The following is an 11265-nucleotide window of genomic DNA, read 5'->3' as shown; positions in this document are numbered from 1 at the left end:
CAGGTTGATCTTCAGTTTCTAAATAGTTTTTGCTCTACTTTAAATGTTAATTTAAGTGGTTGCAAGATTTGAAAATGCATAGTAAATAGTAGAAAAATGGTAAAAATGTAAAACCAGTTGGGTTAGATTTTTTTGGCATGTTTAAGTTAGGAAAAATATTTAACATTCTAGTTGTTTAATGTTTCTAAGATGTTTTGATTTAATCATGAATAATGCTTGTTTTAGCTTGTTTATTTAATATCTGCAGTTTTAGAAGTAGAAAAATTATTAAATTTATGTTGTAGTTTACTCTTGGCATGATTAGTTCACTGTAAAAATTTCAAAACCAGAAGCTATGTGCATGTTTGTAAATCTATTTTTGTTCTGTTTGTCTTGCTAGGGCTAAATTAAATGTTTTCTTTTGTCATTAAATATTGGAAAAATATTGTTGCATGCTTTATCAATAGCTCATCATGATGGTAACTTTTGGTTGTTAGATCATGTCCTCAAGTTAAGTTTTTGCATTTGTGTAGTTCCTAGCTATAGCTTTCACTTTCCAAAAGTATTGCTAAGCGATTCTTTTCTGCATGGTTCAATACATCAAGTATGTCATTTTTGGGTGAATCATTTTAACTCTTGTTAGCTAGACAGGTTTGGCGAATCCTTATTTGGTGAGTGCTTGCAATGATTTGAGTTAAGTTAATTTGTATGTCATGTTGGGGGTTAAGTTTAATTACCTCCTGTTATCAATAAATGCTGTAAAATCATAGTTGCTTGTTAATTCCAACAATTTAAGTTAGTCCTGTATAAGTTATGTTAACCTCGTGAGAACTAGTTCATGGGTTGCTTATATTTTATTTTACTTTTATGTCTTGTTGGTTAAATAAATTGTTCTTTCTTGTTTTATATCCTTGCTTAGTTTTTTCTAAGCAAGCTAGTAATGCTTTTTAGTAGGGAACACTTCAGGCTAAAATAAATTGAACCTGAATTCTCTTATTGCAGCACCAACCCCCTTTAGCCTTTTGAGTTTGTTTGTTGTGTTTACTCGATAAATGATTGCACAGTCATGTTTTTCCTTTAATCGCATTGCATTTGCATCATTGCATATCATCTAGGTACGCTAAATGTGCGACACCTGGAACCGGAGGGCAATGTTGAAGCCGAGCCAGAAGATGATGCACGGGTGGATCAATCCAGAAGACTGAAGGACCGACTGGAGTACATGCTTGGACTGGGATGATGTCAAGCCGGTGCAAGACTACCAGCTAACTAACTGACTTTGTCTCAGACCCAGGCAAGCCCCGGAGCATAACCCCTAATTTGAGTATTCAATGTTTATTTAATTATTGTGCATTTACATTTTTAGGAGTTGTATGGAACCCTAGTATGCATGTTTCTCCCTAGGTACCTATGAGTCTATACTAGTATACATGTGTCGTTAGTATTGCCATGCTTAACTAGGATCCGGTAGAAGTCGAGTGATTGCTGTCACTCGCGAGCTATAGTTTTTTTTGTTACTCATGGAAAAGTGGCTTGAGAATGAATATGTGAGGAAAGAAAAATGGAGACTGGGCGGAGAGGAATTGGATTACGGATATGGAATGTTTGGGAAGTGGACCTCCGCCTGTGTCGATTCAGGACCGTACCATTGTTGGCCCTGATGACCAAGGATTGAACAGTACTAACCACATACCGGAAGTAGGAGGTAGCCGAAACTGGTAAGCTGTGTACCACTTTACGACGATACTCTGAATTCCGTCCTGCTACGCTGGGCGTGGGATGATGGCGGGTGTTGGATTGGATGTCACCTCCGGGTTCTCCGGGAGTTCGTCGTGAGGGGCCCTTCACCTGGGTTTTAGCAGGCGTGGTTCAGATGTCGTGGTAATGATGGAAACAGCTGACGCGTGTGGCCCGGCGTGGTTTGCATGTGTCGGGTGAGTTAGGTCCGCCTTGTAAGGTTAAATCGGATCGATTCGCCGTGACTTGCGGATATGAGAGCCTTGGTCACTGCATCACATCGTAGTAAAGAAGTGGAATAAGAATTGAAAGACGAGGATGGAATATATGTTTATGATACTCTTGGAAAATATAATGTGATGTACCATGTTTGCTCTAGATGTTTATGCAAACCTAGTTGATATTTGTACATTAAACTTGAGCTAAAATATTGAAAGCAAGGATCCACCAATATTCGCTTTCCAGCAAAAATAAACTCCAGAGCCAAAAGCTTGCATGTCGAAATAGTGGGGCTAAGTATACCCATGTCGGGTAAGTCTTACTGAGTATTAGTATACTCAGGGTTTGTTGTCACCCTGTTTTCAGGTAACTACTGCTGGCTGGAGTTAACCAGGATTCACATCGGTGGGCTCGATGTGACGTCCTCACGTCATCGTAGTAATCGTTGTTTTTCTAAACTAAGCTTCTATTTAATTTCCGCTGCATTTGAACTCTGATATTTTACGTAAACTTGTTTGTAAAATCCGCATTGTAAATTAAATTTGAGAACTTTTATCTGCTTGTAATCATCTGTGCTCGTCTTGGTGCGAGACTTCCAGTGTTTTCGATCCTTAACCCAACAGGCTGCCGGATTACACCGTTTTAAGTGTGTGTTTACTTGATTAACGCTTAAGATGATAGTTAGCGCACTTAAGCTGGTTTAATTTGGGCGGTTCTGTTACACTAATGTAGCAAGTTTTGATCAATAATTAGGAGTATTAAATAAATATAAATTTTAAAACTAACTCCACAGTTCCTGCCTTACTTCACAAGACGAATCTAATGAAGTCTTTGACTGCAAGATTAGAAAATAGTTACTGTAGTATTACTGTAGTCAACCATAAATTAATTATCATCATTAGATTTGTCACGTAAAGTTGCACCCATTTATAATTTTTTTAGCGCGAGGAGCGCAACAAACAGGACCATGATCCTTTTTATTAGATTGAAATAATGTAAATAAAATAAGCAGCTATTTGGGCCGAGCTGATATTCAGACTTGCATCATCTCAGGTGGGCTTACCTGGGCCTGGACGTTACTGTATTTTTTTGATTGGGCCAACTTTTAGCGCGGCCTACCAGGCCGTGACAGTCCCGCTCACTCCAGATTCCAGAGAACGACCCATCTGTCAGATCCTGTTATCGATTTTCGGGCGCTTCTTATCCGGCGCACGCGGCGGCGTCGTTGCCAGCACGGCAACTCCTCCCCGGCTCCCCAAGTCGAGGCCTCGCTACTCTCCGCAGCTTCCGCTCGAAGGTACGGCCCCTACTGGCTAGCTCTCCAATTACTCGAAGTCGTTTCCCAATCCACAAGCTAGTACTAGCACTCTACCAGTCTGCGGTAGTCAACGACAAATTATGGCGACTTTTTTTTAACCCTCCTTTCCTATTTTTATATATACAGAGGGGTAATTTTCTACGGTGGTGGTGGTGTGCGATCGCAGGAACAGTCACCGTCGTTAAGAAGAGGATGATGCGCTGCGCTCTCAAGGGCGGCGGGTGCGTCACCTCGTGGAGCGGCGATCGGAGGTCGCCGGCGGCCGTCAACCCCCGCGGCGTGCGGATGCCGACGGGCAACGGCGGGTGCTGCTCCGGCCTGCGGTCGCGGGCCGCGGATCTCGCCGGCCTCGAGATGGCCACCCTGCGCGGCGGCGTCGGGGGCCTCTTCCGCTCCAGCCCGCGCTACGGGCGCTTGCAAGCCACGGCCGCAGGTGCGTCTCGGGCCACGGATTTGTCGCGTTGGAACTTCGGATCGATGCTTTTGCGGTAGGGGTTGGTGTCACGGTTGCGGTACTGTATCTGCTGACTGCAGTTAGATTCTGCGTGAGGGGGTCGTGGTATGGGAATTTGGTCATTTAGAGGTCGACGGATTTGCTAGGGCATGATGTTTTATGCTCGGCAAATTTTTCGTGAATTGCATTGGGGGATTCATGGAAACATGATGCATTTTCACTGTCAAAATAAGCTGTTGTAATGGTCCTGTGTGGTTGGTTGGTTGGTTGGGGACCTGCCCTTCTTATTGTTCAATCCATGTATGGAGACATCAGAGTATATGGTACGGTCCTCAGGCGATGTTGAGCTGATTTAATTTTGCCCTCAAGGCCTCAACTGTGAAAGGAAAATTTATGCGCATGTTCCACTGGTGATGGTGCTATCTAAATTTCAAACTCAAGGGAGTTGACTTGCACATATCAGGATTTTGTGAGTTTTATGAATGTTATGACACTTATTTGGCTTTTAATGAAAGTCGAGCATTGTGCTCAATTAAGCTATAACACTTATTAGCAAGCAGAGGAAGTGGATGGGAATACTTGCAGAAAAGAAATCCGCATGATGTTAGAGTGCACGTATCTTGTGTGACCCATTTTGTAAAGGAGATGCATAGATTACTATGTTACCTCTGATGTAATAGATGTTGCTCATGTGCCACATGCACTTAGCTTTGCTGCTGCAAGTTTAAACTGCAGGTGAAAATCCCTGTTAATCTCTCAACTCATTTTATTATCTTATACAGTTGATCCTGAAGATCTTCCGTTGGAGAAGGTTCAAGTTAAATCCTCGGGACATGTTCTGCCATATGTTGGTGTTGCTTGCTTGGGTGCTATTTTGTTTGGTTACCATCTTGGGTATGTACTTTTTCATGTCAACTAGTTGACTGTTTTCATGACAACTGCATTAGCATAGTTTACTAATCATCTGAATTTTAATTGATGAAAATGAATAACATGCTGGAGCAGTATGATTCCATCTTTTGTGTGTATTCCTTTGAAACACATACACTGTTAGATAAATAACATGTTTCCATGTATTCCTTTGAAACACGTACACAGTTAGATAATAACCTGGTTTCATTTCATGAATATTTATGGACTACAGCGTGGTCAATGGCGCGCTTGAACATCTTGCCAAGGATCTTGGGATCGCTGAAAATGCTGTCCTACAAGGTATGTCATGCTTTACGTGCCCAGCTTACTCATACTTTCCTGGTTTCTTTATTGTAGTTGCGAGTACCTTTTAGCATGGCCTTTTTCTCGGTATTTGTAGAGGAACAACTGAAACTTGAATCGTTGTGCCCAAATGCATCTTTGCCAAGAAACAGAGGCGTAGCCAGGTAGTACTCTGGTGTACCTGGGCACACCCAGGTTTTGCAAATATCAGTGGAGACCAGCTCTTTACATGACCTAAATTATGTATGGTCTAATACACCTGTGCACACCCAGTTTAAAATTCATGGCCACGCCATTGCCAAGAAATACAATCGGCATGTTTTCTAAGTAGCAGATTGATGACTAGAATCACTCAATGACAACAGTTGCTTATGAGATACCATTTTGCCATCTGCTTCGCTAAACATGTGTTTGTTACTCAGGATGGGTGGTCAGCACATCCCTGGCTGGTGCAACAATAGGTTCTTTCACCGGAGGGTCTTTGGCTGATAAATTTGGTCGAACAAGAACCTTTATCCTGGATGCAGTCCCACTTGCTTTAGGTGCATTCTTGAGGTGTGTTTTGAGCTATTTAAATGTAAGTAGACACTGTTATCTTATTTGAAACTGACACATAAACGTTTGCAGTGCAACAGCTCAAGACATCCGGGCAATGATTATTGGTCGATTGCTTGCTGGAATCGGTATTGGGATCTCATCTGCTCTTGTTCCCCTGTACATATCTGAGGTTGTGATTTGCTGAAATGATTGTTGCTTTTCAAAACCTAATTCTGTTGCCTAACGTTACAGTCATTTCCTATCTTTGTTCAATAGCTCCTGCCTATGTTGACAAACATTTCCAACAAATGAACTTCCTGTACTTTGCAGATATCACCAACTGAAATCCGTGGAACACTTGGCACTGTTAATCAACTATTTATCTGCATTGGAATTCTTGCAGCTTTGTTGGCTGGATTGCCTTTAGCAGGAAATCCTGCCTGGTGAGTTTTCCATTTTCTCATCCATTTGTTTTTCTGCTTCATTCTACTTTTTGATTGGCGAAAGCAATGGTATTCTAAGGGCAGTGAAAGAAATCAACATATGTTCCGAACCTTTGTAATCTGTAAAGTAGATCTAGATATGCATATGTCAACAAATTTTGTATGGTAAATGGATGGTATTCATGCTTTTGCCCTTTGTAACTATTTAATCAGGTGGAGGACAATGTTTGGAGTTGCTGTAGTTCCGTCCATTTTACTGGCTGTAGGAATGGCCTTTTCACCTGAAAGTCCTCGTTGGCTTTTCCAGGTTTCTATTTGCAAATTCTTTGACCATACTATCTACTCTAGACCTCCAGGCTGTGGCACAAAACTCAACATTTACTCTTCTGACATTAACTGCAGCAAGGAAAGGTTACCCAAGCTGAATCAGCTGTAAAAAGACTGTATGGAAAAGAAAAGGTTACGGAAGTTATGTATGATCTGAGAGCTAGTGGCCAAAGTTCTTCGGAGCCAGAAGCTGGCTGGTTTGATCTCTTCAGCAACCGCTATTGGAAAGGTAGTTTTGTTTTGACAGTCTTAGAATTGGGAAATGTGGTTCCCTAACAATTGTGTGAAGAATTTTTCTCTGATTATTTTGTCATTCCATTCTATCACTATCATCAGCCAACATCTAATGAAGTCAATGACTTGGTGGAGAATTTTGACCACTTGACCAAATATTGTGATGGGTTTTAGAACTCCAAATATTTTGGTGGGATGAAAGTGGTTTGGTGCATAGCAATCGCCAACATATATCCATGTTACATATATGAAAACAAAATGCATATATCAGGCTAATAATTATGTTAATGGGTTTTATGCTATCACATGTACAATGGCCTTGAATTCCATGCACCTGAGATAACTCATAAATTGCTTGTGAACAAGCTAAATAATTTGTGTAGCTAATTTATTCTTCTTTTGATAGCTTCATTAGGACCTGTATGATACTCCCTTCAGTTGCAAAAAAATTAATGTTCTGGCATGTGCAATATAGGATTGAGAATAGGAATATTGTATAATATGGCATGTGCAAATGTTTGGTAATTGATGATGGCAGATTTGATATATTGACTGTGCACAACCCACAACATTAAGTAATTGATATTATGGTGAAAAAACAACATGTATCCTGTTATGGCAAGTGGAGCTGGTCCAGGGCCCACGCGGTACTGTACCTCGTGAACAGTGCCGGGAATAAGGATTAGACGGGTTTGTTAGGAAAGAGATAAGTTAGATTGATTCGGTTAGGATATTGCTTAGGGGTCAAGTCAGTCGTCTCTATAAAAGAGACTATCATGTATCATTTAGAGGCAAGCAAGAAGAACCCTAAAAGTAGTCAGAGCCTCCAAGGGAGGGCGACGAACAGGTTCTTCGTGCTATCCCTAGATCTACCATATCATTTGGTATTCAGAGCCTTCGATCTTGCGACACCATCCATTTCAGCCACCACCACCATAAATCCCACCCAACTCCCACCCCTAAACCGAATCCAGCACCACGTCCAGATTGCATCTACAGTAGTTTGTCCATGGCAGCCCCCACGATCGCCCACAAACTCGGCATCCCTGCCTTTGATGGGAGTTCTGATCCCTTGCAGTGGTTGCACCGTTGCAACCTGTGCTTCGACGCATGGGAGATAGTAGAAGATGAGAAGGTATGGATTGCTTCTTTCAAATTGAAGGGCAGCGCATATCAGTGGTACTGCTGGGTGGAGAGGAACATTGGCGTTCCTTCGTGGGCAGGATTTGTTGCCGCCATCAGCCGCAAGTTTGCACCGGCCGCCGAACCAACATCAGCGCGGCCTGCGACTGCATCTTCCATCGTCGCCGAGATCTTCGCCAAGCTCGACTCCATGTGCGCATCCTCACCGGCACCCACTGCGGCCACAACGACAAGGGTGCCTGCCCTTGCATCAACCCCGACATCGACGCCTCACATGCCGGCGCCTCCCACACCCGTACCGCCTGTGGACCCGCCGGCGCCATCTACTCTGCCGCAGGCGACGCCAGCGACTCCGCCGCAGGCGACGTCAGCGACTCCGCCGGCCCCTTCCCCTCCGCCGCAGCCGCCGGTGCCTCCACCATCCACGCTGCACGCCGTGCCCCGCGGGGTCATGGCGCCTACGCCTGCGCCACGCGCAGCCTCGCCTCTGGGTTACGCCGCGCCACGCACGGGTTCGTCTTCGTCAACCCCTGCACCACGGACGCCGTTACCGCCATCCCCCGCTGTTCCACCGGTGGCGCCAGGAGCTCCGCCGACGTCTCTGACGCCGCTGCCACCGGCGACACCAGCTGCGTCGGCTGGTGTCGTCGATCCGCTCGGGGAGCAGCAGCCCCTACCCATCATGGATCCGTCGCCGCCAGTCCATCGTCGCCTGGCGAAACCTCCCTCATCGGCGCGCATCCCCATCAGCAGGGTATCTGCCCGTCGCGGATATGGCTGCCCCGTCCGCCGCGGTGTCCATCCCCCATCACAGTGGATCCGTCCCCGCCCGTCGCGCCCCCGTCCGCGGCTGTACGCGCCTATCCGCGCTCGTCGCGCGGTGCCCGTCCGCACACCTCCATCTGTGGCCGCCCGCGCGTCGTTCGCGCACCTCCGTCCGCGGCCGCCAGCACGCCGTCTGCGCGCACCTCTGCCCGTCTGCAGCCGCCTGCGCGTCCGTGCGCGCCTGCACACGTCCGCGGCTGTTCGTCCACCTGCTACCGCCCATCGAAGGTTCTCCAGCGCCACGAGCGGCCTCGGCTTTGGCGTCTCCATCGCCTGCCGTAGCCCCGGCGACCCAGTCCGCGTCAGCGCCTACGGCCGTGCCCACTGCGGCAAGCGCGGCCCTGTCTTCAGCTTCGGCGGGCGCGCCTCCTCGTTGTTGGCTGTGCCGCCTCACCTGCTCCCTTCGTCGCCCGCATCGGCATCGACGGCGACCTCCTACTGCATCTACGGCAAGGCCGATGACGACTTTGCCATCAGCGTTCGCGAAGGCGTCCTCTGCTTCCTGGACACCTTGGTGATGTCTAGCGCCGATGAAGCGCTCGAGCACATGCTGGTGAACGCCCCGAAGGAGAACATGGGCCACAGGTGGCCTGAACAACAACCTCGACGTCATCTTCGCCGTGGCATCCCCTCTGCTTCTCTGCTGCAGCTACCACCACCCACCACAGCTCGAGGACGAGCTGTCTTGGAAGGGTGGAGTAGTGTTATGGAAAGTGGAGCCGTTCCAGGGCCCACGCGGTAGCGTGAACAGTGCCGGGAATAAGGATTAGATGGGTTTGTTAGGAAAGAGATAAGTTAGATTTATTCGGTTAGGATATTGCTTAGGGGTCAAGTCAGTCGTCTCTATAAAAGAGACTATCATGTATCAATTAGAGGCAAGCAAGAAGAACCCTAAAAATAGTCAGAGCCTCCAAGGGAGGGCGACGAACAGGTTCTTCGTGCTATCCCTAGATCTACCATATCAATCCTGATATATTTCTCATACTGCAGTTGTGAGCGTGGGCGCGGCACTGTTTTTGTTCCAACAGCTTGCTGGTATAAATGCTGTTGTATATTACTCTACATCGGTATTCCGCAGTGCAGGAATTGCATCTGATGTTGCTGCTAGTGCCCTTGTTGGGGCTGCCAATGTTTTTGGTATGTTTACTTTTATTAATGATATTTCAGAATTAATTTCAGAATGTTATTTCTGATGGGGTATTATTTACTTGTAGGCACTATGATTGCATCTTCTCTAATGGACAAGCAAGGCAGGAAAAGCCTTCTGATAACAAGCTTTTCTGGAATGGTAATGCCCTTGTGTTCAACAAATCCTATGATTATTTTATCTCTCGATCAGCAGGGTTGCTTACATATCCATTTCTTTTTTTAAACCTTGAAGGGTGCTTCAATGTTACTTCTAGCTTTGTCCTTCACCTGGAAAGCTCTGGCGCCTTATTCTGGGACTCTTGCTGTTGTTGGCACTGTTCTGTAAGTTGTTTACCTTATTTGGCCTTGCTGATTGATATGTTGGTTGTGTATATGAAACTGAACATTTGACACAACTGGAATGTAACTTTATGCAGGTATGTGCTGTCTTTTGCTCTCGGAGCTGGTCCTGTTCCAGCTTTACTTCTTCCTGAAATATTTGCCTCCAGAATAAGGGCTAAGGCTGTCGCATTATCTCTAGGCATGCACTGGGTGAGTCATAACTGTTCAAATATGCACAAATGAAACCATATGCAGATATCTGTCCTTACCAATCACATGTTGTTTTCTTTGTTGCAGTATATCTTGTTTTCCTTTTGTCATTCTGTTACCGTTACATAATTAACCCCACATCATTAAAAGTGTAATTTACCACATGATTTTGCAAAATACAAGGTAAATTTGTTACGTTGGTGGATGAAGATTGATTGGATGCTTGGGCATGCTAAGTTGTTTTTCTTATAGTTAATATTGAATGCTTCAGCTTCTTCCTCATCTTAACCCTTTCAAAAAATTATTTTGTTTTCATCATTGTATATTAGTCAGTGTATAATTCATTCAAGATCTTGCACTCGAATTTATTCAAATCTCTGAAGTCTTGTGGAATTCTTTCTAGTTGCCAAGATGGTCGAAACTTTTGAAGCATAATTAACCTAGGCTTTTACCTACCTACATCATTGAGTCCTTACCCTCCTTTTCATTGCAGGTATCCAACTTCTTTATCGGCCTGTACTTCTTGAGTGTTGTCAACAAGTTTGGCATCAGCACCGTTTACCTGGGGTTCGCATCAGTGTGTGCTCTTGCAGTTCTTTACATAGCTGGGAACGTGGTGGAAACCAAGGGGCGATCCCTGGAGGAGATTGAACGGGAACTAAGTGTAGTAGATTGATATGCTGACCATTTTGGTGATCGAGAATGCAACCAAGCACACAACCGAGCATCCTTGACCTAGAGACCCTGTTTCTAGTTCCATTTTGATTCAGAAATAAGCGAGTGGCAAGAGCGCCAATCATCGGTGACTTGGTGTGTGCAGTGAGGGCTTTGTGTTCGAGCACTAAGTTTAGCTGCCCATCGTGTCATCTGTTAGAATCATTGAACCCGTCGATGTTTCCGGAGATAAGTTGTGTTCTTAGATTTTTCGTTTTTCTGGTGTATAGATGAACTCTGTCTCCTGAAAATAAAGACAACTATTTTCAATCAAGCCTCATGTGTGCCCGTTTATGATTGAGAAACAATCCGTTTGTGCTGGACATAATTCAGAAGTGCTCAATGCTGATAATGATGCATAAATTGAGCATGAAAAGAAAAGGAAATCGTAGAACGCCCCTTTTCGGACGCATATGGTTCTTAATCTTGACGTGGTCGCA

General features: G+C 45.0%; 1 protein-coding gene across 3 annotated transcripts; it reads left to right on the top strand.

Moving 5' to 3' along the window:
- The first annotated feature begins 3146 nt into the window (after positions 1 to 3146).
- Positions 3147 to 11099, top strand: LOC120676017 (plastidic glucose transporter 4-like). 3 transcript variants are annotated; one of them, XM_039957225.1, is made up of 14 exons: positions 3147 to 3232; positions 3380 to 3686; positions 4490 to 4601; positions 4852 to 4919; positions 5345 to 5477; positions 5550 to 5649; positions 5790 to 5902; positions 6116 to 6209; positions 6305 to 6458; positions 9422 to 9568; positions 9646 to 9719; positions 9813 to 9901; positions 9997 to 10111; positions 10605 to 11099. In XM_039957225.1, the coding sequence occupies exons 2-14, from the start codon at positions 3446 to 3448 to the stop codon at positions 10785 to 10787; spliced, it is 1623 nt and encodes a 540-aa protein (XP_039813159.1). In that variant the 5' UTR covers positions 3147 to 3232; positions 3380 to 3445; the 3' UTR covers positions 10788 to 11099. The 3 variants fall into 3 exon arrangements, with proteins under 3 accessions (XP_039813159.1, XP_039813160.1, XP_039813161.1); XM_039957226.1 differs by having other exon boundaries at positions 3170 to 3232; positions 3420 to 3686; XM_039957227.1 differs by having other exon boundaries at positions 3203 to 3316; positions 3420 to 3686.
- The last annotated feature ends 166 nt before the right edge of the window (positions 11100 to 11265 follow it).

The sequence above is a fragment of the Panicum virgatum genome, chromosome 5N (genome assembly GCF_016808335.1).
Source record: "Panicum virgatum strain AP13 chromosome 5N, P.virgatum_v5, whole genome shotgun sequence".
Classification (NCBI taxonomy): domain Eukaryota; kingdom Viridiplantae; phylum Streptophyta; class Magnoliopsida; order Poales; family Poaceae; genus Panicum; species Panicum virgatum.
The sequence above is the reverse complement of the archived record's forward strand: the minus strand, read 5'-3'. Positions and strand labels throughout refer to the sequence as shown.